Below are 26036 nucleotides of genomic sequence, written 5' to 3'. Positions count from 1 at the left end.
AACATTTTTAAAAACGATTAGCGTGCACACAGCAACGCCAATACACGATTCGCGTGCACACAGCAACGCCAATACACGGATACGCTAATCACATGACTAATTCGGCACGTAAGTTGAAATGTGTCAGTGCGGCTCATCGCTTCCTCCTCAGCGGCTGCGCTCCAAATCACTCCGCCCTGAACAGCGAGTGCCCTCTGGAGGGTGCGCACTCCGGCCCTGCGCAGCTCACAGAGCGCGCGAGTGTAGTGCACGAGCAGTGATTCGGGACTGAGCCGCTGTGCGCAAGTCACTTACCACTTGCAAGTGGAAGGATGGCAAGCCTAAAGACCATCATAACTACACAATGGGCAGTATTTGCATCAGTATTTGCAGTATTTTCATACTTTTATACTCTTTAATGAAAGGTGATACAAGGCGGAAGTCCGCGCCGTTTTTCAGCAGTCGCGTCACATGACCAACGCCAGCGAATCAGAAAGGTGGATGTCACAGTGACGTTGTCCAATGACGACGCCAGCTAGAGCTCAGCACAGCGTATCCGCGTATTCTCAATGTTTACACAGCACCGAATCAGACACGATCTGGATTGAATACGTGGACCCTGGCGGATTCCCGTTTCCAGGCGTTTTAATGTAAACGGACAGTGCATCCGCGAAGAAAACGAGACAGATACGGTCTAATGTAAACTTGGCCTAAGTCTGTAAACCTCTTACACGTCGTGAGTGGCTCATTGTTTATTTTCACTTCTAGTTGACGGGAAGCTGTAGTTGTAGAACTTGCAGTTGGGACGCAAGTTCTGTTTCTTTCCCCCCCGTTACAACCCGCTTTAGTTTGAATTATCTGTTTGAGTCTGGGGTTTTGGTGGTTGATATAGGCATTCTGGTTTTTTTAAAATATTGATCTTCAAACTGAATTGTTCTGTTGCTCTGGCAAACTTGTCAACAAAGATCTGTACATCACTCGCACGATGTGAAACCAGTGCAAAGAGCATTTCTCGCACAATCATAACTGATGTCTTGGTTTTTGCTTTAAAGTGAGCAACACTGAACAGGTGTGCATCCTTCCTTGTTTGTATATAGACACCTTCAGTAGTATCTTTAAAAGCTACCTCAAGCATAGCTGCGAGATATAAAGAGAACAGAGTTGGTGCAAGCACACGTCCCTGTTTCATCCCATTAGTCACCTCAAAGTCCTTTGATTGACTGTTACACAGGGATGCTGTGTGTAATGCCTTTATCAGGTTGATAAACCACAGCGATTTATTAATATACTCATGACTTATTTATATTCATCTCATCTCACCTCATTATCCTGTTCTACAGGGTCACAGGCAAGCTGGAGCCTATCCCAGCTGATTACGGGCGAAAGGCAGGGTACACCATAGACACAGACAACCATTCACACTCACATTCGCACCTACGGTCAATTTAGAGTCACCAGTTAACCTAACCTGCATGTCTTTGGACTGTGGGGGAAACCGGAGCACCCGGAGGAAACCCACGCGGACACGGGGAGAACATGCAAACTCCGTACAGAAAGGCCCTCGCCGGCCACGGGGCTCGAACCCAGGACCTTCTTGCTGTGAGGCGACAACGTTAACCACTACACCACCATGCTGCCCTATATAAATATATTTAAAATGAAAATGCTATTGTAGGAGATGTACAGTAACTATTCAAAACGTGTGCACGTGCAACTTTTCTAGTATCTACATTTTAATTAAAAACAGATGAGCTGCAGCTTTACACCCCAAAGCGCCTTGTGGTTACCATAAAACTCAGCATATATACACATGACTGAAAATATCGTGGCTCGGACCTCGCTGTCGTCGTCGTAGCGAGTTACAGCCATGATTTAGCTATTTACAAACATACAGCATTCCAGATTATTGCATGTGTCTGTATTAGGGATGGCGAAAACTAAAAAAAAAATCTTGACCGACCACCGAGCCTCATTAGCTGGTTAAAGTCAGTTAACCGGCGCGCCTTTTGGCGGATGCCGCCTTTTTCACGGCTGAATCGTGCAGATCCGATTTTTTTTTGGGGGGGAGGGGGCATTGGAGTGTCTGAATAATTTCATCAGAGTAAATTCTGTATTAAAATTATTCAGACACTCCAACGCCCCCCCCAAAAAAAATCGGATCTGCACGATTCAGCCGTGAAAAAGTCGGCATCTGCGCCTTTAGTTTGTGTGGAGAGATATGATCTGCAATAACATGCATTGTTGGCTACAGACCGAAACATACTTTCAGAATGCACTGGCCAAGGCAGGACTAAACTCGATGTGCCTTCTAATAATAATTAAAAAACAGAATAGTAATTTGTAAGCTAAAAAGCCTGTGTGTACACTTTTCTTTCGCCGAGTGGCAGCTGTGTTCAACTGGGGCGGGAGGGCGGGACATGACTGAATGGGTGTTTCTGATTTGTCAAAGCGTTTACAACACAGAATTCCAGGTTCTCCGCTCCAAAATCGGCAGCTTCAAAACGATTGAATTTTTTTTTTTTTAACCGACAACCAAAAAAAATTAACCGGTTGACGTTGATTCGGTCAACCACCGGTCAAACGGTCATCGGTTAACATCCCTAGTCTGTATGGAAAAGCACAGAGCACAGACAAACTCACCTGGGGATAGGGGAAATGGCCAAGCGCCAGCTGTGAAAGAAAGAAAGAAAAACAATTAAACAATTATTACAAATCAAATTGAGAAGACAGTGACCAACATGGATGCGCAACAGACACACACATCCTCACACTTACTGTCGATTAGAAATCTCTGACTGAAATCTGTCTAAAAACTAACTGACTTCACATAATACCCAAGATGTTTAAATCCCTCTGCTCCCCAAACCATTTATCTCAAACAGCAAGTGCACAACTTCACCCTGCAGCTTGTGTTTCTTCAACAGCACTGTTTTAAAGGCTTAATGTGCCACTGACTGAGAGACTGAGGCATCCAATGGATTTAAAAAAAAAGGTTTCAGGACAAGCTCGAGTGCGACATACCGAAACACTCCGTCAAGATTTTACTCCTTCTTAAACACCAACAAGATGGACACAGAAATAGAAAAGCAAGGGAGGAATAGGTGAAGTCTGGTTGAATAAATAACCTTTAACATGTGGTGATGTGTCAAAAATCTACCCGACGCATGACATCGTAATCAAACAGGACTTAGCAGTTTAACCAGATTACTTTCACGTTTCATCTCTGATCTAAATTTGCATAAGAACTTGCTGGCTCCAGTTATAAGATGAATATAATTAAACAGTGAAGTTCACTGGCTAATTCGTCCTGACTGTGAGGCATGAAGTAGCACAACTGACCTCACTGACCAGGGCATCATCAACAAAAAGCCCAGTCAATAAACGTGACAATGTGTCTTTTTCCCCTACTCCAAATCAATGACTGTTTTAATTGTTAAGATATTCAACAGTATTGACAAATATAGGAAGCCTATTTGTCACAACCACTGAGAGTTGCTGACAAAAACAAATTAAAAATCAATAGAGTTGATGTAAACTACTAGCACGGCAAATTTACGACAGGAATTTAAAACGGTAGGCTGTTCGTTTGAAGGAATTCACTTCGACACACAGGTAAACCAAGTTAGAGCTTCAAATAAACTCATAACGAGCATGAACACGACTGCTCAAGTGATTGTGAAGTGAAGTGGAGAAACAGAGGTAGACAGAACATGGGGCACCAATTACGTACCGAGTGATCGATACAGGTTTATTTCATCAAATAGTATCTCAAATTCTATTGTGCGCGTGGACACACAGTACAGATCCATATTTCTGTTTTGAATTTTAAATAGTTATACGTATCTGCAGTCAGTGTGTGTGAGGGATCCGGCAGTGTTAAAGGTGGTAAAGAAAGATAGAAGGAGACAATGAGTGAAAAGATTTGAACTGTGTGTGTGTGTGCGCACGTGCATGTGTTCGTTCATAGGTCTTTACTGCAGTCAGTGGGAGATTCTGAGTGTGATCCATGCATAGCTGTAGGCCAACATCTGTTTGGACAGGCTGCCTGCAGGGACTATTAATATCTCCTATCTAACACACACACACACACACACACACACACACACACACACACTAAAGTTCATAGCAGCAATGAATTATAACACATGCTCTCTCACACACACAAAACAATCTTGAGCTTAACCATGCTGACACACACACACCACAGATGTTTCTATTGTGTAAACTGCCTGAAGTGTGTGTTTGGTGCTTGTATTATAAGCTTCATGCTTTGAATAGGGATGAGAAAAATAATCAAACTGTAAATGCATCATGTTTCTCACTTTAAAAAGGTTCTGCAGCAATGCTATGTCAGGATTAACACCAAAAGGATTGGGCTGTTATAGGAAAATAATCAGCACCAGGGTGGCGTGATATGACCTGATGTACGACAAAGGATTACTGGATTATTTCTGTATAACAAATGCACATCAAAGTGAGTCGTCAACAATTACAACTTTTAATTTAGTAATAAACGACACCTCGTGCACTGTAGCAAATTACAGTTGTGGAACGTTTGGGGATATATATGAGTGATTCCACGCTTATGGGTACTGAAATGGGGACATGAACTTATTTTTAAAAATTCACCTAAAACCATTTCTTTTTTTTACCATCAGGTCACAAAACATGTAATCTTTAATGAATATGTTAAAAGATAACTTTAATTTTCTGAGATGTAATAAAAACATATTTATATGCCAAAGTCAGAACGTAACAGAAGTGTTGTGGACATATAGATTCTCAATTTTAACAATGTAGAATTATTTTATAACTGTATTTTATTATGTATAGATAAAGTAATGATATATTAGAATATAACAGTGAGGGTTTTTTTTTTAATGTAGCAATCTACATCAGCTTTTTTTAATAATGTTTGACACCAATAGAATGACATTGTCTGATACAAAAATGTAAAAAGACTGGTTGGCTTTTTGAAACATAGGAAGGTGATGTTTTAGCAAATATAATTAATAAACATGTGTAGTAGAATAAACATACACATTCTTTCAATAAGATTAACATGGTATAGAGCTAGATTGTAATTAATTTGTAACAGACGCGAGATGGACAATCGTAACAGAAGTAATGTAACAGACATCATTTTGGAACTCAGGCTTGACTTTGGCATATAAATATGTTTTTATTACATCTCAGAAAATTAAAGTTATCTTTTAACATATCATTCATTAAAGATTACATGTTTTGTGACCTGATGGTAAAAAAAGAAATGGTTTTAGGTGAATTTTTTTTTTTTAAAGATATTTTTTGGGGCTTTTTCACCTTTATTGGATAGGACAGTGTAGAGACAGGACAGGAAATGATTGGGAGAGAGAGACGGGGAGGGATCGGGAAATGACCTCGGGCCGGAACCGAACCCAGGTCCCCGGATTTATGGCACGGCGCCCCAGCCACCTGAGCCAAGACGCCCCCTTAGGTGAATTTTTAAAAAAAAATAAGTTCATGTCCCCATTTCAGTACCCATAAGCGTGGAATCACTCATATATATATATATATATATATATATATATATATATATATCATCTCATTATCTCTAGCCGCTTTATCCTTCTACAGGGTCGCAGGCAAGCTGGAGCCTATCCCAGCTGACTACGGGCGAAAGGCGGGGTACACCCTGGACAAGTCGCCAGGTCATCACAGGGCCGACACATAGACACACACAACCATTCACACTCACATTCACACCTACGGTCAATTTAGAGTCACCAGTTAACCTAACCTGCATGTCTTTGGACTGTGGGGGAAACCGGAGCACCCGGAGGAAACCCACGCGGACACGGGGAGAACATGCAAACTCCGCACAGAAAGGCCCTCGCCGGCCCCGGGACTCGAACCCAGGACCTTCTTGCTGTGAGGCGACAGCGCTAACCACTACACCACCGTGCCGCCCATATATATATATATATATATATATATATATATATATATATGAGGCGCTGCCTAAAAGCAGAGCTCTCAATGAGTGTAAAATGTGCGTGTGGTGGCCAGAGCTGTCCCTCATTATTCGTGTTCTGGGCGGAGCTGTCAGCCCAGGAAGCTGTATTTGTTATGCTACAGATGCTCACTGCTGTGCTTATATTCACCTCCGTCAGAGGTTTAACGCGGTATGTTATAAAGCTTTACAGTCCATCATCCTGATATGTCACTCCTGCACAGTGTAAAGTTTGTGTGCGCTGTGTATTGAGTGTATTTTGTTTGTGTTTGGTGCACTGGTTGAACTGTGGTTGAGCACGAGAGTTTGAGTGCAGAGGTTAAAGTGCATATCACGGGTAAATTCAGGAGCAAGATCAATGTACTTCTATTTTATATTGAACTTTGGTCAAATATCTGTCACATTTTGCATAATTTTTTTTTTACCTTGCGCAATACCAGAAAAATTCAGTTGAAATCAAGCCATTTGAGGCGAACTGGTCCGCCTCTGAAAAAACTCGGCATTTGGATTTCCTGGCAAACATTGATTTTCGTGACGTCGCGTGCGGGACGCCTCCTTCTGAATCCTACGTCAGCGCTGGTTTGTTTATGAGAAAATGACCTGGTGGTTTTCTGCAAATGTCTTCAACGTTATCGCGTAATTATTAAAATGGTTAACAGATGTATCGTAGGAGGGTGTAGCAACACCAATCATGATGGGATTAGTACTCATCGTTTCCCAAAAGACCGGACAACGAGAGAGAAATGGGAGCGCTTGGTCTACACAGGCTGTGCACTGAAACCGTGCAAAGCTCGTTCAGCCTGCTGGCGCTTCCGCAGATGACGTCACGAATCTGGCTCCAGACTCCATTGGGATTTTTCCAGACGCGTTTTGTTATTTTATTTTTTTCTGCTGTAGACAGACGGCCTTGTGCAAAATTACCCTTCTGGATGAGTGTGTAAAGGGACATACTTTCATATAAAAAAATAAAATAAAATAACGAAATTGGTCCAGAATATGCACTTTAATGGTGCACTTGTAGAGGTTTGCACTCTTGGTTGAACGGAGGAAGATGTGTAACGTTCAGAGCACAGTCTGCAAACACTACTTTGCAAAACTGTGTATTTGTTTTCAGCCATGTTACGTTAATTATTTTTGTTTTGCTTTCTTTAGTTTTCACGGTGCTCGGTGTTTGATGCTATACTCGTGTTCAAGAGGAATAAAACATATCTGCACCTGTCAGAGACTCTCTGCTGTTATTCTTAATGCCAAGGGCTGCTACAGTGTTAGTAAATAATCCCAGGTTATTTTTTAAAAAGCAAATTAAAAATGAGCGCTGGATAAAAAAAAAACAAAAAACAACAAACCCCCCCCGTTACAAAGCACTGACACCTGAGACGACGTCTATAAATACTAAATAAACATCTCCATCATCCATCCATCCACTCATTATCTATACCATTTATCCATCAGGGTCGTGGAGGAAGCTGGACCTGATCCCAGCTGACTTCGGGCGAGAGGCGGGGTTCACCCTGGATAGGTTGCCAGTCTATCATAGGGTTAACAGAAAGATGAACAACCACTGACACTCACATTCACACTGATGGGAAATTTAGAGTAGCCAGTTGACCTAATCTGCATTTCTTTGGACTGTGAGAGGAAACCGGAGCACCAGGAGGAAGCCCGTGCAGGCATGAGGAGAACACACAAACTCCACATAGAAAGGCTCCAGTTGGAAGTGAGGTTCGAACCCTGAACTTTCTTGCCACGAAGCCACAGTTCTAACCACTGCCCTCCTCTTTCATCATATTCAAGATGATGTTTTTCTTTTTCCTTGTTAAATAAAACACGTTTAAAATAAATCTGTTTATCATTAGGCTCAGATTACGTGGAGTTGCCACACAAGAGTGAACTGTTACTATAGAAATGATGCATCTGAATGTGCACGTTCGAACAATGCTTTACATTTGTGTTACATTTGGGAACTGTGCTGTTATAGAAAATTAAAGGAGAACTGAAGGCAAATTTTTTATAATCATCAAAATTATATTTATCTCATTTAATTAAATATCGGAATGCATTTTTGACAGCTATTTTGTCACTGCTATAGCAAGTATTGAGTGTTTGAAATACACTATGTAATATATCAGTCTATATGTCAAAGCAATGGCCGTAAACGAGATTCGTCGAGACCTGTGCGAGACATCGTAGGACGGAAGTAAAACGTACAGCGGAAATCAAAGTGACCAACATCTGCCAACGTTGTCAAAAGACGCGCGCGCCCTCTTTCGAATGCTGATGTAATCAAGCCGGAAGTTTTGTTTGTTTTGACGGCAATCAGGAAAGTTTAAAAATGAATAAATAAATAAATAAAAGGCAGTAATTGTCATTTAAACTCATTTTTGTGCAATACTTCGTTTGGAAAACAGTTTTCAAAATGGTGGCACTGACACTTCACGTTTCGAAGTCTCGCACAAGTCTCGTGAAGATCGCGCGGATAAGCGACGCCTGCCGTGGACCAAACAAACTAAATTCAATATGGCTAAAAACCGAATAGGCCGATAAGTATAATATTTAATTGCAATTAGTTGCCAATACGAGTCACGATATAAGGTTACTAAAACCGAAAACGTAATTGAATAACACGTTAATTAAGAAATAAAGCAAATTTAAAAATGACTTCAGTTCTTCTTTAACTCACACACCACCTGATTCGAGAAAATCATTGTAAAACCGGACCAAGAAATATTTTAGCAGAAAAATATGGAAAGAACTTGAGCTGTCAAATTTCTTTAAAAAAGTTGCATTATATTTTTATTTCTATCCTGTCGCTATCCTAAGTAAGGAAATACATGTAAAGGGAATATCGTCATTTTTATCTCATTTTATTTATCAAGCAAAACACAGTTCTTCTCACACAGATTTGGCCACACTTTATATTATAAGTTTACCTGGGATCCAACTAAAGATGTGCCATCCAACTCACTACTGACTTGTTCTGACAGTACTACAGTGGAAATGCATTAACCCTATTGCTTTTTAACATGGATAAATATCATAGTACTATATTTTCAAAGAAGCATGAGGTCATAGTTAAGGAAAAAAATCACAAATTGTAAAAATCTAAATTCAAGATTCTTTGAATCAAATTCTGAGATCGGCAGGGAGCATGAACTGTGCTGTGAACTATGTATAGTGTCCAAAAAACCAAAGGCTTTACCTCCATGAAAGAGATTCCTAAACTCCATACATCTGAATGAATTCCATATTGTTCCCCTGATATTCGCTCTGGCTGCAAAACACACACACATGCACATCATAAATTAGAGCAAAATGATGAAAATTACAGGCCTCTCTCTCATCTTTTTAAGTGGGAGAACTTGGACAATTGGTGACTGACTAAATACTTTTTTGCCCCACTGTATAAGAGAGATGCTGCCAAACGGAATTTCGTTGTATTCTTGTACAATGACAATGAAGCTTCTTCTTCATCTTCGCTCCTACATTCTGCTTAATGAAGGTTATGTTGATCAGTAATGTACACTACCGTTCAAAAGTTTGGGGTCACCCAGACAATTTTGTGTTTTCCATGAAAAGTCACACTTTTATTTCCCACCATAAGTTGTAAAATGAATAGAAAATATAGTCAAGACATTTTTCTGGCCATTTTGAGCATTTAATCGACCCCACAAATGTGATGCTCCAGAAACTCAATCTGCTCAAAGGAAGGTCAGTTTTATAGCTTCTCTAAAGAGCTCAACTGTTTTCAGCTGTACTAACATGATTGTACAAGGGTTTTCTAATCATCCATTAGCCTTCTGAGGCAATGAGCAAACACATTGTACCATTAGAACACTGGAGTGAGAGTTGCTGGAAATGGGCCTCTATACACCTATGGAGATATTGCACCAAAAACCAGACATTTGCAGCTAGAATAGTCATTTACCACATTAGCAATGTATAGAGTGGATTTCTGATTAGTTTAAAGTGATCTTCATTGAAAAGAACAGTGCTTTTCTTTCAAAAATAAGGACATTTCAAAGTGACCCCAAACTTCTGAACGGTAGTGTATTTCTTCTTTTCATACAGTAGTGTAGTCTAAACCAGTGATACAAACCCATTTACGCTATACGTAGATAGCTTTGTCAATCAAGTCATCCATCATCATCCAATTACGTAACCACAACACACTCTTGAATGTGAATAGATGCTCGTGTTTGTCCTCCGATAAACTGAGAAACATCTCTGAGCAGCTGTGTCTGTGTCAGTGACCGTTTGCTCCCGGATCGATCCGTCAGGCGGAATCTCTCGGGCGGCAGAGGAATACATTCCTAGATCATACTTTGTCAATTCAACCTCCTTCGGGATAGACCGATTAAAACATGACATAAATGTAATTACATTTACTGGACATTTTCTGTGCATTAGGTACACTAACCTCATATCTCTTGTGACTGGTTGTTTTATTCGGTACACCAACCATATAGGTGACTGTTCTGCTAATGCTATGTAGTTAATCAGGCCCACTCTGCCCTGTCCATCAATGGAGGACAAACAACCTAAAGTGGCCCAATAATGTCCGGTGTTTAAACTCTCCAATGTTGTCACTGTACTCGATACACACATACAGCACCACGGTAATAGATACGACCACGATGGGGTCACCACCACTGTATGGAGAATGGTTTACTGCTTAAATTCCTGTAGCAGTCCAGGGCAAATTGTGCAGAGTATGGGGTGTAAGACAATGGCAAGATTTGTAAAGCTATTTAGTGCTCCAAATAGCCATATTTGGATTTAAACCAGAAGTGGGCATGGCCGAAAACAGGTGGTTTTGTCTTTGGGATTTTTTAACACTGTCAGAATAGGCTGCTAATTCTGGCCCTGACAGTTCCTCAATCTCCGTTACATTACTTGAGTTCATAATTAGTTGGACTAGTAGTCTAATTTAACTGGACAGATTAGTAGCTTAATTTCACTTGAATGAACTAGTAGCCTAATTTACACTGTTCGTTCATTCATCCTGATCCGGGCCATGGTGCTTTAAATAACTGAATGGACTATAGACTAGTAGCTGAACTTAAATGGCTAGACGAGTAGCCTAATTAAAAAAAAAATTATTATTATTATTTTTTTACCACAACCTAGACCAGGCAGTTACTAAGGATGGATGAATGAACAGTGTAAATTGTAAATGCATGGCATATTAAAGCAATACAGCTTTTCAATTTCATAAAATCGGTGAAATTCAGTTCCCTCGGAAATTGTCATTGTGATGTATGTTTATTTCTGCAACATCTAAAAAAAATATCAGGCCGTTCTGTGGCTGGGAAGTTATTTAATTTTAGGAGAGTCCCTCGCAAATAATGTGCATGAAATCACTCGCTTCGCACAGTCAAGCCGACAGAGGAAGTCCGGTGTGTGCATGCGCAGATTTACCTGCTTCTTCTTCTTCTTCTTTTGGATTTTACGACAGCTTGCATCCACAGTGTTGCATTACTGCCATCTACAGGTTTCCCTTTGACCGCGCCCTGGCAGTTCCATCATTCTGTCGCTAAACGAATAGCTGATTGCACCGAGGTGCTCGCTGACCGCCGATATTTATTAGTTTGGTCCTGCGTTTCCTTTCCTTCACAACACATCTTTTCTTTTCGCTTTCCGTTACTGTAGTCGGTCTTTCGCGTTTCATTCGCGTCCTTCATTTTCCTCTCCTGTTTCAAACTTGTATCCCACAATGCCTTGCATGAACGGGGAAAGCTCACCACGTGACGCATGACGTAGTATTTTGTATTGGGTCATGGTGAAGCAGGAAAAAAAATAGCGCAGGATTTAAGGCCACGTCGCCCTAAATTCATTAATTGTTCTCCTTTTAAAAAACCTAATAAAATTGGAAGTCCGTGATTCGAATTCGGTAGCTTTCGGTCCACTAAACAAAAATAACTGGTTGTTGGGGAAAGTTCTTTTTATGACCTAAACCTGAAAAATGAAGCTGGTCTTTGTGTCTCGAGCTTTATATCTGATTACTCACGTGCGTTTGTCTGATTCGTATTTGGACGTGTTAAGAACGCATTATCTGCTCATTATGAATAATGTACTTATATTTGTTTGCATCCCTAGTGCATAGTCTCATCTCATCATCTCTAGCCGCTTTATCCTTCTACAGGGTCGCAGGCAAGCTGGAGCCTATCCCAGCTGACTACGGGCGAAAGGCGGGGTACACCCTGGACAAGTCGCCAGGTCATCACAGGGCTGACACATAGACACAGACAACCATTCACACTCACATTCACACCTACGGTCAATTTAGAGTCACCAGTTAACCTAACCTGCATGTCTTTGGACTGTGGGGGAAACCGGAGCACCCGGAGGAAACCCACGCGGACACGGGGAGAACATGCAAACTCCACACAGAAAGGCCCTTGCCGGCCCCGGGGCTCGAACCCAGGACCTTCTTGCTGTGAGGCGACAGCGCTAACCACTACACCACCGTGCCGCCCCCCTAGTGCATTGTATGGATTATATATACACATATACACACACATCTGTAAAGTGAACCTACCTGTAGACGAATCTGATATAACTGCAACTCTTAGGAGGGAATGTATGGGACACTGAAGGTGTATATCCATTGCATGCTGTGTGTTGAGTGACAGATTTGTATAAATTTCCGAGTAGTTCTGCAATCCGGAGCCTTCAGTGGCCTTTCACACTCTAATATGCCATATTGACCTAATTACAGATAGAACAGCTGCAACCTGCATAAAGTCCATTACTGAACACTGTGTGTCAGACCTCGGGGAGAACAACTGAGAGAGGACATGACATCATTTAATTTACAAATCATATCCCCTATTCCACATGCGCACCCTGCTGGGTTGCTAATAAAGAACAGAGGGAGAGGAATGTGTGTGTGTGTGGCGCGAGCATCAGTGTTGAACATCAGTGACCCTTTTGAAAGCTGTGGATCACTGAAACCTTTTCAAATTAACGTTTATATATGAGGTGACTCAGCGTCACTGAGGTGACTGCAACCCCATTACAGTATCCAAATTTGCAAGATTCAAGGTGATGAGAAGAAAGAGATTCCTTAAACTTCCCAGGTTTAAAGAACGGCTCTTTATCGACCATGAATGCTCGAAATACCCAGTGGCCTCAAAAGTAGCCGGTCACCAGCGGCAAATCGCCGGCTATGGCTTGTTATGCCGCCGGCTATTGTCAGTCGAGTCACAAAATTTAATATTAAATATTTCTGACAGCAAAAAAAGTTGTGAACGTAAATTACATCCACTACGTCATGTATGTCCGTTGCCGCGTCAACTGTGTTTACATCCTCGACACGAGTGCAGCTATTACTGCCACCTGTGTTGCCAGATTGCGCGTTTTCCCGCCCAATTTGGGCAGTTTTAAGTGCATTTTGGCGGGTTTTGAACATATTTTGGGCTGTAAAACGTCAGCATTATCTGGCAACATATTTTTTTACTTAATACAAGAAATTAATGGATGCCAACATTTTTGCCAAAATGGTATTTTATTTTCCATTGTTTAGGCAGCTTCAGCATCATACTGTGAGATTCTGTTCAAATAGTTTTTTTCTTCTATGAAGCCTGAGCCATTTATTTTATTAGTTTATAATTATTGTTTAATTTAGTCTTCAGGAGAGACTGCCTGCACACAGTACTAGTATTAATAGTTTTTTTTTTCTTACATGAAAGCTGAGGCATTTATATTATATTTTAAGGGAACTTCATGTTGTGCTGTGAGGTTCTCTGCACTTTAACTTTTGAACCAACAGGTGCATTTGGATAAGTAAAGCCTATTTTTCTGCATTTTTGTAGTCCTGGTAATCTTTTATATTGGTAAAGTTGTTTATAGGACCATTTCTCAGTGTCTGTTTTTTTAATCAATAGTTTTTCAGTAATAACTTAATATTTAACATGCCACTCAATTTTAAACAACCCCCGCGCCTCCCTCATAGTCTCCAAAATTTCTGTGGGAAACACTGGCGTGCGTAACAACGCTAATCAAGCTTAAGCTAGACGACCCGCCTCAAATACCCGTCCCGGGTAAATGTTATCCCAATTTTAGATGGCCTGTTCCAAACCATCCCGCCCCATGAAAAATTCGTACTTGCATATCTCTATCTATCTCTCTATCCCTGCACGCTTTGCGTGCATTATGTCTGCCGCTGGCAGACATTTTACCATTTTGCACCCTGCTGTAAATTATTTGTACCCTGCTATTCTCCCAAACTTTGAAGCCCCTGAATACCCATGCTCGTTTGAAGTCCAGTGTGGGTAAAACTCCCCGATTTGACATGATACTGTATCTCTGCGAATCATTTCTAATGAATTGCTTGCTTACAAGGTTATTAAACTGAAAGAAGACTCAGTTATTCATCGTGAGCTCACTTACCGCCATATATGCGTTGGTTCCGACGTAGGTTTTGGCGATAGAGTTTACCAGCTGCAGAAAAGAGCAGAAACATCACGATTCTGTCAAAGATGAAATAGCTTAGCCAAAAACTTAGATCTGTGGGTGTGGTTTTTTTTTTTTAAATAATGGAATGTTAAAGGCAAAGGGTAACAGCTGGAAGCTGATCTAGAACCCACTCTATACAGCTACATCATGGCTTTACGATATTATGTGGGTGTAGTGACCCAGACGATATTGTGGGTCAAACGGTGTGACAAAGTCAGGAAGGACAACCAACACAATTTGCAATCGTATGCTAGATGTGTCTTAAATGTGCCTTAAGCTACTGCAGGTGCATGAAGAAAAAAAAAATAAAAGTGGTGCATGGGAACAGGACACGATAAGGACAAACAGAACACGAGAGAGAGAGAAGGAAGTCTAACACACTGATGCATTTTTTGTATGATTATAGGAAGAATACACATATGCGCGCGCACACACACCAACTATAGGTCAGGTGCACGCTGTATGAATACTAATTAAAGGAGGAGTGTGTGGGTTTAATTGTTAGACCGGTGTGTATTAGAGATCGGCTAGAAGATGCAGTTATTGTCACCGCATCCACGCTCGCACTAAATTTAAATGCACCCCTGGTCAGTGTGGTAATTAGAGAGCTGAGAGACACATGAGTGATGAAGATGGGGTTAGAGTGTGAAGAGACTGATCCCCAATGGGAACACAGGACTGACAGGCAACATTGAAAGAAGAGAATGAAGAGATCACACCTGATAGGACAATGCATATCTGATTGGAAAGTGCCTGCAAATAGGCTTTCTTTCTTTCTCTCTCTCTCTCTCACACACACACAGCAAACCAAAGAGCAGGACGTACTTGTGTGCTGACTCCAAAGTCACACAGTTTTACTTGGCCTCTTGTGTTCACAAGCATGTTGGAAGGCTTCACATCTGCGCAGAAGCCAGACACCATCTTTTACTCAATTTATTTGACCTTTTATGATAAATAATGAACCTTAGAGATTGTTTTAGTCAATTTGGTCATTTGAAATGTCTAGTAATAAGGTATACAAAATCAAGGCTTGTACAGCAGGAACAAATGAGTGGGAAAAAAAAAAGCTCCATCTGGAAATAATTTGATGCAGACAGCAGCACTTTCATGGTTTTGCACTGGGACTGCGGGCATTCTTATACTCTCATGTGGGCCGGAGCGGCCTGCCAGATATGAATCTTTCAGGATGAAGCAGTAATACGTTTTCCAATAATGTGCAATAGAATTCCATTACAAGTCTTACGCTGAAACAGGGTACATCAAGTTTGCCAATTAAAGGAAAATTCTCTGATTTTTTTTTTTTAACCTGGGAACTATTTTCCCCATCTCTTCAGGTCCAAAACAATTGAAATTGGTCCAGCATTAAAGGGCTGATGACACGAACATGACTTTATGCAATTTCTTAAATAAACTATACAACATGGCAAACATGTTAGATTTCTGTTATAATTACGTGAAAAGAAGCTGTGACGCGAATATCCAACTTTTAATTGCACAGCGCAAGAAAACTGGGTCCGTGGCTCGCGGCCATGCTGTGACGTCAGCGGAAGAACACGCTGCGGTTCACTGGCTGTTCTACTCAATGGAAATGGCGCATGAAAACGCCGGTGAACTCTCTAGTGCTAGCTCTTCCTCTTCTGGGAGTCGAGAATTGTGTTGTGAGTGGGATAGATCGGAAGAATCTAGTGATGACGAACACGGGTGCATCCAACCGTACAGGTTTGAACCTGTTACTGTGCACCAATCTGAGAGCGACTCCGACTCCGAGATGGACAGCGGACAGGCAGACAGCCCAGCATTGACGAACACCACAAGGTTGGATAACAAGGATTGGTAGGTCAACCCGTATTTGTTCAAAATGTTACGGAATCAATATTTTAATATTGTGTATTGTTGTCTTGCATGTGTAAACACTGCTTATATCATGTAAGCCGTATGCTACACTGAATACATAGTTCCTAATGGAGCATGCAAACGGCTAACATAATAAGCTTACGACTATGCCTGATCCGTGATACATTTAGGATAATATTGGCAGGCACGTCTTCTAGTTTATGGCTTCTTAGTTTTATCCTTGAATGAAGCAAAATATCCAGGCGACTGCTGGATCCGGCATAGCTACTAGTAGACCCCCTCCGGAATACTGTAGGCACTGCTGATGGTAGCAACACACGTTTGTGCTGAACTGCACACCCAAGAGATTCTTTTAAGCTGGGAAGGGTGTCAAAACAATCCAAATCGAAGTGTTCAGAGCACAGGACGGATGTTGGTGAGGGCTCCCACTTGTCACGAGTGCGCCTAACTTGCTTCACCCACTTCGCATGCAGCTCGGGATCTCTGGGAAACTTGAATAAACTTACCCCATCCTTGTGGGTTTTGGAGCAAAAGCCGGCAACACAACGCGAAGGCATAATAACTAATATATATATATATATCCTTCTCACCCCCGGCGGGGGGGTGGTATCCATTTCATCCTCAAGCTCGGGTCCTCTACCAGAGGCCTGGGAGTTTGAGGGTTCTGCGCAGTATCTTCGATGTTCCTAGGACTGCGCTCTTCTGGACTGAGGCTTCAGATGTTGTTCCTGGGATTTGCTGGAGCCACTCTCCCAGTTTGGGGGTTACTGCCCCAAGTGCCCCCACTACCACGGGGACCACGCAACCCTTGACCTTCCACATCCGTTCCAGCTGCTCTTTCAACCCTTGATACTTCTCAAGTTTCTCATGTTCCTTCTTCCTGATGTTGGCGTCAGCTGGGATCGCCACATCTATCACCACCACCCTCTTCTGCTCTTTGTCCACCACCACTATGTCCGGTTGGTTAGCCAGGATCTGTTTGTCAGTCTGGAAGCTGAAGTCCCACAGAACCTTGGCCCTGTTGTTCTCAGCCACCTTCTGTGGTATGGCCCATTGGGACTTGGGTACTTCTATTCCATACTGGTTGCAGATGTTCCTGTATACTATCCCAGCCACTTGGTTGTGCCTCTCCATGTACACTGATCCAGCTAGCATCTTACACCCTGCTATTATGTGCTGGACTGTTTCAAGGGCTTCTTTGCACAGTCTGCATCTTGGGTCTGATCTACTCTGGTAGATCCTGGCCTCTATGGCTCTTGTGCTTATGGCCTGTTCGTGTGCTGCCACAATTAGTGCCTCTGTGCTGTCTGTCAGTCCTGCATTATCCAGCCACTGGTAGGATTTCTTGATATGAGCCACTTCCTCTATCTGACGGTGGTACATGCCATGTAGGGGTTTGTCCCTCCAGGTTGTCTGTTCCTCCTCCTCCTCTGCACTCTCATCAGGGTTCTGCTGCCTGAGACATTCACTTAGCAGTTCATCCTTTGGGGCCATCTTTCTGATGTATTCTCGGATTTTCGATGTTTCATCCTGGACCGTGGTCTTGACGCTCACTAGCCCTCGGCCTCCCTCTTTCCGCTTAGTGTATAGTCTCAGGGTGCTGGACTTGGGGTGGAACCCTCCATGCATGGTGAGGAGCTTTCTAGTCTTGATATCTGTGGCTTCTATCTCCTCCTTTGGCCAGTTTATGATACCACCGGGGTATCTGATGACTGGTAGTGCGTACATGTTGATGGCTCAGACCTTGTTCTTACCATTCAGCTGACTTTTCAGGACCTGCCTTACTCTCTGGAGGTATTTGGCTGTGGTTGACTTCCTTGTGGCCTCTTCATGATTTCCATTAGCCTGTGGGATGCCAAGGTACTTGTAGCTGTCTTGGATATCACCTATGTTGCCCTCTGGTAGGTCAATCCCCTCAGTCCGGATCATCTTGCCTCTCTTTGAGACCATCCGGCCACACTTGTCCAATCCGAATGACATCCCTATGTCATCGCTGTAGATCCGGGTGGTGTGGATCAGCGAGTCTATTTCTCGTTTGTTCCTGGCATACAGCTTGATGTCATCCATGTACAGCAGGTGGCTGATTGTTGCCCCACTACGGAATCGGTACCCGTAGCCGCTCTTCGTGATGATCTGACTGAGGGGGTTCAGGCCTATGCAGAACAGCAGTGGTGATGGCGCATCTCCTTGGTATATGCCGCACTTGATGTTGACTTGGGCAATGAGTTTTGAGTTGGCCTCTAGGGTTGTCTTCCACATTTCCATTGAGTTCTGGATGAAGGTCCTTAGGTTCCTGTTGATCTTATACAGTTCCAGACATTCCAGTATCCATGTGTGTGGCATTGAGTCGTAGGCTTTCTTGTAGTCAATCCAGGCAGTGCACAGGTTAGTCTGTCTCTTCTTACAGTCTTGGGCGACTGTTCTATCGACCAGTAGCTGGTGTTTGGCTCCTCTGGTGTTACTGCCAATTCCTTTCTGTGCCTCGCTCATGTATTGAGCCACATGCTTACTCATTTTTGCCTGTCAATGATGCCTGACAGGGCCTTCCATGTTGTGCAGAGACAGGTAATTGGCCGGTAGTTGGATGGGATGGGTCCCTTCTGGGGTTCCTTCATGATTAGGACTGTCCTGCCTTGGGTCTGGGTGGGTTCCATCCCTGCTAGGCGTTCATGGAGTGCAGTTAGCACTTGGTGGGTCTGACTGGTTGTTGTTCCCCTGCCACTGAGAGTACACCTTGGCTGGTTCAGTGGAGAACAGCTTGTTTATTCTCCTGGCCTCTCCCTCCTTGGTGTATCTCTTCAACCGGGTGGCCAGAGCTGTTAGTCGCTGTTTGGCAGTTTCGAGTGCCTCTGGTATGGAGAGTGAGTTGTACTTCCTGGGTGCCCCTTTATTCACCATGTTCCCTTTCTGTAGTTCAGCTAGCTGGCTAACTTCTCTCCGTGCTGCCTTTATCTTGGTCTCTAATCGTCTCTTCCATGGTGGATACTGTTTGTTATGTCCCGAGCCCACCTTGTGTCCAAGCATCTCCATGATTACTGTTGCTGTACTGTGTATCAGCTTGTTGGTCTCAGTGATGGTTCTTGTGGAGATTGTCTTCAGAGCAGCATGTACAAGGTACTTGGCAACTCAGCTTCGGTATTTGTCGGGGGTTCCAGGTTTCCAGTTGGGTCACGATCTCAGGTCAGCAGCTCTTGTGTTGAGGCTGTTAGCTGTTGGGGCTTGGTACCCAATCTCTGGTTGTGGGGATGATGATGACGACATCTCTGATGTGATAGTAGATTTCGATTACGGATGTTGGAACACTGGGCTAATAGCTGTTTCTTTGTTAGCCTTGATTGTGGGTTTCGAAGTATCCAATGGTCCCACATTCGCTGCATGTATCCCCTCTCTCTGGGATTGCTTGTATAGTAGCATTCCAGCAAATCCGTATTTTCTGTCCTCGTCCATCGATGTCTTGTTCCAGTAGCCCATTTCTCATCAGTTTGCCCTGGTTCCCTAGCAACTGACGCAGACCTTGTTGACCCGGGCGACGTCTGAGCCGGTATGACGTCTTCACTCATTCCTGAGGTCATGAGGGGTCCTGCCTAAGGACCCTTACTGGATGATGTTTTGCCCCGACCGGGATTCGAACCCCGATCTCCCACGTCGTAGTCAGTGAGCATTACCACTGTACTATCCAGCTGCTAGCTATATATATATATATATATATATATATATATATATATATATATATATATATATATATATATAAATAATAATGTATAATAATAATACTAATAATGACAAACTGAACACCTGTCGCATCAACAACAAACTGGTAAGTGAGGAGGAAGATTCTTTCGCTGACGTCATATAGCCCCTCCTCCTCATTCGTCTCCTGGGTGCTGCAGCCCCGTCAAATTTGCCCAAATAGCCGCGTTTTTTATCATAACTTGTAAAATAGGCGCCTTCGTGAATTAATATATGGATCATCGGGAATTACTTTTTATATTATAAAACATCGCCAAAGATGTCAAAAACGTGTCATCAGACCTTTAAGTTAGAATGCTATAACTGGAAACTGCAAAACAGCTATAAAATGTAATTGCATTGCATTTAATAATTCTGGGCCTGGTTGTTCAAAACATGGTTATTTTAATGGCAGGTTAACCCGTAACCATCCGCTAAAATTTTAACCTGCTGTTAAATTGTTTCTTGAAGCTAATTTAACCATACTGTGAGCAAACCAATTGATTTAGCCCTAACCAGTTGGTTATGACATCACACTGTGTCAAAATCAATCCCACAATGCCACGCCCACCTTTGCAACAAGATGCGGGTACCATCTATACAGCCAAGGACGTTTGGAAAACCGCCGAAAAGGTAAAACCCTTCCTTCATCCGACGCACCTGTACATCGTCACGAGGCCATGTAATGTACTGACTGGACTTGGACACAAGGGCATTTGTCACTTCATTAACCACTCGACTAACAGCTCCTTTCTCGATGCCCATTGTATCGCCAGTGACTTGGAAAAAAACTGCAGCTTGCATAAAATCTAAGGGCATTGAGCACCTGCTCCTCAACAGACAATGCATGGCTTCTCCATGTTGGGTGTTCCAAATCTTCTTGCAACAAATCAAATATATAACGGAGAGATTCTCTATCAAATCGGTACCAATGTCGAAGTTCTGCGTCATTGTATCGAGGTAACACGTTTGGTCCTTGTCTGAATTGTTTTGGATGGCGTACGTTAACAATCGGGAACATGCCAGCAGCATTCGCCTGTAAGATGAACGTCATTTTGATGTTCACATAACCACCTGGTTCAAGGAGAACTGAAGGCAAATTTTTTAACCATCAAAATTCTATTTATTTCTCATTTTATTAAATATACAGTGGGGCAAAAAAGTATTTAGTCAGTCACCAATTATGCAAGTTCTCCCACTTAAAAAGATGAGAGAGGCCTGTAATTTTCATCATAGGTACACTTCAACTATGAGAGACAAAATGAGAAAAAAAAATCCAGAAAATCACATTGTCTGATTTTTAAAGAATTTATTTGCAAATAATGGTGGAAAATAAGTATTTGGTCAATAACAAAAGTTAGTCTCAATACTTTGTTGTATACCCTTTGTTGGCAATGACAGAGGTCAAATGTTTTCTGTAAGTCTTCACAAGGTTTTCACACACTGTTGCTGGTATTTTGGCCCATTCCTCCATGCAGATCTCCTCTAGAGCAGTGATGTTTTGGGGCTGTCGCTGGGTAACACGGACTTTCCACTCCCTCCAAAGATTTTCTATGGGGTTGAGATCTGGAGACTGGCTAGGCCACTCCAGGACCTTGAAATGCTTCTTACGAAGCCACTCCTTCGTTGCCCGGGCGGTGTGTTTGGGATCATTGTCATGCTGAAAGACCCAGCCACGTTTCATCTTCAATGCCCTTGCTGATGGAAGGAGGTTTTCACTCAAAATCTCACGATACATGGCCCCATTCATTCTTTCCTTTACACGGATCAGTCGTCCTGGTCCCTTTGCAGAAAAACAGCCCCAAAGCATGATGTTTCCACCCCCATGCTTCACAGTAGGTATGGTGTTCTTTGGATGCAACTCAGCATTCTTTCTCCTCCAAACACGACAAGTTGAGTTTTTACCAAAAAGTTCTATTTTGGTTTCATCTGACCATATGACATTCTCCCAATCCTCTTCTGGATCATCCAAATGGTCTCTAGCAAACTTCAGACGGGCCTGGACATGTACTGGCTTAAGCAGAGGGACACGTCTGGCACTGCAGGATTTGAGTCCCTGGTGGCGTAGTGTGTTACTGATGGTAGCCTTTGTTACTTTGGTCCCAGCTCTCTGCAGGTCATTCACTAGGTCCCCCCGTGTGGTTCTGGGATTTTTGCTCACCGTTCTTGTGATCATTTTGACCCCACGGGGTGAGAGCTTGTGTGGAGCCCCAGTTCGAGGGAGATTATCAGTGGTCTTGTATGTCTTCCATTTTCTAATAATTGCTCCCACAGTTGATTTCTTCACACCAAGCTGCTTACCTATTGCAGATTCAGTCTTCCCAGCCTGGTGCAGGTCTACAATTTTGTTTCTGGTGTCCTTTGACAGCTCTTTGGTCTTGGCCATAGTGGAGTTTGGAGTGTGGCTGTTTGAGGTTGTGGACAGGTGTCTTTCATACTGATAACGAGTTCAAACTGGTGCCATTAATACAGGTAACGAGTGGAGGACAGAGGAGCCTCTTAAAGAAGTAGTTACAGGTCTGTGAGAGCCAATAATCTTGCTTGTTTGTAGGTGACCAAATACTTATTTTACCGAGGAATTTACCAATTAATTCATAAAAAATCCTACAAATGTGATTTCCTGGATTCTTTCCCCCCCCATTCTGTCTCTCATAGTTGAAGTGTACCTATGATGAAAATTACAGGCCTCTCTCATCTTTTTAAGTGGGAGAACTTGCACAATTGGCGGCTGACTAAATACTTTTTTGCCCCACTGTAGGAATGCATTTTTGATCGCTATTTTGTCACTGCTATAGCAAGTTATGAGTGTTTGAAAATAAGCTATGTAATATATCAATCCATGTGTCAAAGCGATGGCCATAAACGAGATTCGTTGAGACCTGTGCGAGACACTGTAGGACAGAAGTAAAATGTGCAGCGGAAATCAGAGTGACCAACATCTGCCAACACTGTCAAAAGACGCGCGTGCCCTCTTTCGAATGCTGACGTAATCAAGCCGGAAGTTTTGTTTGTTTTGATAGCAATCAGGAAAATTTGAAAAAGTAGTCAGTAATAGTCATTTAAACTCGTTTTTGTGCAATATTTCTTTTGGAAAACAGTTTTAAAAATGGCGGCACTGACACCTGGCTGACACTTCGCGTTTCGAAGTCTCACACAAGTCTCGGAAGATCGCATGGATAAGTGACGCCTGCTGTGGACCAAACTTAGTTCATTTTTAAATTTGCTTTATTTCTTAATTAACGTGTTATTCAATTACGTTTTCGGTTTTAGTAACCTTATATCGTGACTTGTATTGGCAACTAATTGCAATTAAATATTATACTTATCGGCCTAATCGTTTTTTAGCCATGTTGAATTTAGCTCAACGTCTTTGGACAACGATGGCAGATGTTGGTCACTTTGATTTCCACTGTATGTTTTACTTCCATCCTATGATGTCTCGCAGAGGTCTCAAACTTAGTTCGTTAAATTCAACATGGCTAAAAACCGAATAGGCCGATAAGTATAATATTTAATTGCAATTAGTTGCCAATGTGAGTCACGATATAAGGTTACTAAAGCCGAAAACGGAATTGAATGACACGTTAATTAAGAAATAAAGCAAGTTTAAAAATGACTTCAGTTCCTCTTTAAAAGATAATACAGGCTGGGAGGTGTGTTAACCTCTTGTTAACCACTTGGTTAACTTTCACGGAGTTTTGACAAACAGTTTAATGGTAGGTTATATTTAAAAAGTCCTTCCCACGCCATGTGGCACACAGGGTGGCGCCGATCTCCATTTCCGTAGCCCTCGGCCTCTCGCCTATTATAGAGCTAGGGTTACAGTGGGGGGCTGGTCCTCTGGTAACCGTGAGAGTTTGACTCCCCGCTCGCATCTATATTACAGCAGTAGGCACCAGTTTTATGATGGTCTTTGGTATGACCCGACCGTGAGTAGAACTCGCGATCTCCGGATCGAGAAGCGGACACGCTAACCACTAGGCCAACTCGCGGTCCAGGTTATATTTAATATAATGTTAAATAGTGATTTAACCATTGGTTCAAAAGATAACCATGTTTTGAACAACCGGACCCAGATGATTACTGCTCTATATTACATTTGTCACATAGATACAAACAAAACAGGAAAGTTTACAAGCAGTGGGAAAATAATGAGACATGAAATATGCTTCAACTGAATGTTCATTAACTCTTACAGATATCCGAAGAGTAAAATATTAATTTGACAAGGCTCTCAAAACTACATGCTGACCGATTACGACTAGACAACACAAATGATCTCTGGTTTATTAGTAGGGCTGAAGCGCTTTCACTCACCTCTGTGTAAAATCTTCAGACTCCATAAATACGTCAGACCTTTCACCACCTAGACAAGCATTTAGATCCACAATTACAGCATATTTTATGAACTTTATAAAACAGGTTTCTTTTTAGATTGATCAAAGTATATATATATATATATATATATATATATATATATATATATATATATAAAAAAAATCATTTTAAGAAACAACTGAAACTGAAACTCAGAATGAACACATGACCGGCAGGTTACTGTGTCAAAAACGCCCGGGTGTAAACAGCCTATCAGGTTCCTTTATGCAAATTCAAGCTGTGCAAATACACTACCGTTCAAAAGTTTGGGGTCACTTTGAAATGTCCTTATTTTTGAAAGAAAAGCACTGTTCTTTTCAATGATGATCACTTTAAACTAATCAGAAATCCACTCTATACATTGCTAATGTGGTAAATGACTATTCTAGCTGCAAATGTCTGGTTTTTGGTGCAATATCTCCATAGGTGTATAGAGGCCCATTTCCAGCAACTCTCACTCCAGTGTTCTAATGGTACAATGTGTTTGCTCATTGCCTCAGAAGGCTAATGGATGATTAGAAAACCCTTGTACAATCATGTTAGCACAGCTGAAAACAGTTGAGCTCTTTAGAGAAGCTATAAAACTGACCTTCCTTTGAGCAGATTGAGTTTCTGGAGCATCACATTTGTGGGGTTGATTAAATGCTCAAAATGGCCAGAAAAATGTCTCGACTATATTTTCTATTCATTTTACAACTTATGGTGGGAAATAAAAGTGTGACTTTTCATGGAAAACACAAAATTGTCTGGGTGACCCCAAACTTTTGAACGGTAGTGTATTATTAATGATTACACCAGTTTATCAAGGAAAGAGGCTGAGGAGCGGATAGGATTAGGGAGAGTTTCCAACAGACATCTGTGGCCAGCAGTTCCACAAAGCAAAATAATAATAATAAAAGGGACTCACGGCTACAGCAATCCGGCCCAGGACATGCTCTGGAACCCTCCTGTAAACATCCAACGACCCACCTATACGCCAAAACATAGACATTTAAAATAAGGCCCATTCACACAAGTCAGGCAATAATAATTTATTCAACTGGAAGCAATAATATACACAACTGAAGAGCCGTATGTCGTCAATGTACACATACACACACTCTAACGACTGATTAAATGAAACTCACCATCCATAAACTCAGTGCATATAGATATTCGGTTCTCTACAAAGAAAGCACTGTAGAACTTTATGATATATGGCGAGTCGCACTGTAAAGCAAACACAATGAATTAGACAAGATGAAACCCCACAGAACAGACATTGAACAGTTGTACAAAGCTAAAATCACAGAACGTGAGAAAGAGAAACATATACACAAGTATTGGAACAGCAAGGCCATTTCTTTCGTTTTTGCTGTACATTGAAGACATTTGGGTTTGAGATCAAAATATGTCTCATCTCATTATCTGTAGCCGCTTTATCCTGTTCTACAGGGTCGCAGGCAAGCTGGAGCCTATCCCAGCTGACTACGGGCGAAAGGTGGGGTACACCCTGGACAAGTCGCCAGGTCATCACAGGGCTGATACATAGACACAGACAACCATTCACACTCACATTCACACCTACGGTCAATTTAGAGTCACCAGTTAGCCTAACCTGCATGTCTTTGGACTGTGGGGGAAACTGGAGCACCCGGAGGAAACCCAC

The 26036-nt window shown here is 42.2% G+C and overlaps 1 protein-coding gene across 2 annotated transcripts in view; it reads right to left on the bottom strand.

The window, feature by feature from the left end:
- map2k5 (mitogen-activated protein kinase kinase 5) overlaps window positions 1-26036 on the bottom strand; it is a 154521-nt gene that overhangs the window by 62677 nt on the left and 65808 nt on the right. Inside the window, exons 11-17 of one of the 2 annotated variants that reach the window (XM_060911120.1) lie at window positions 25516-25597; window positions 25296-25357; window positions 24329-24377; window positions 15254-15327; window positions 14363-14413; window positions 9171-9242; window positions 2620-2649 (exon numbers count right to left, since the gene is read on the bottom strand). In XM_060911120.1, coding sequence (XP_060767103.1) covers window positions 2620-2649; window positions 9171-9242; window positions 14363-14413; window positions 15254-15327; window positions 24329-24377; window positions 25296-25357; window positions 25516-25597 — 420 coding nt within the window. The remainder of the gene's footprint in view (window positions 1-2619; window positions 2650-9170; window positions 9243-14362; window positions 14414-15253; window positions 15328-24328; window positions 24378-25295; window positions 25358-25515; window positions 25598-26036) is intronic. The other variant, XM_060911121.1, reaches the window with a different exon arrangement.

Source organism: Neoarius graeffei, chromosome 27 (assembly GCF_027579695.1).
Source record: "Neoarius graeffei isolate fNeoGra1 chromosome 27, fNeoGra1.pri, whole genome shotgun sequence".
Taxonomy (NCBI): Eukaryota; Metazoa; Chordata; class Actinopteri; order Siluriformes; family Ariidae; genus Neoarius; species Neoarius graeffei.
This window is presented reverse-complemented; position numbering and strand designations above follow the sequence as displayed.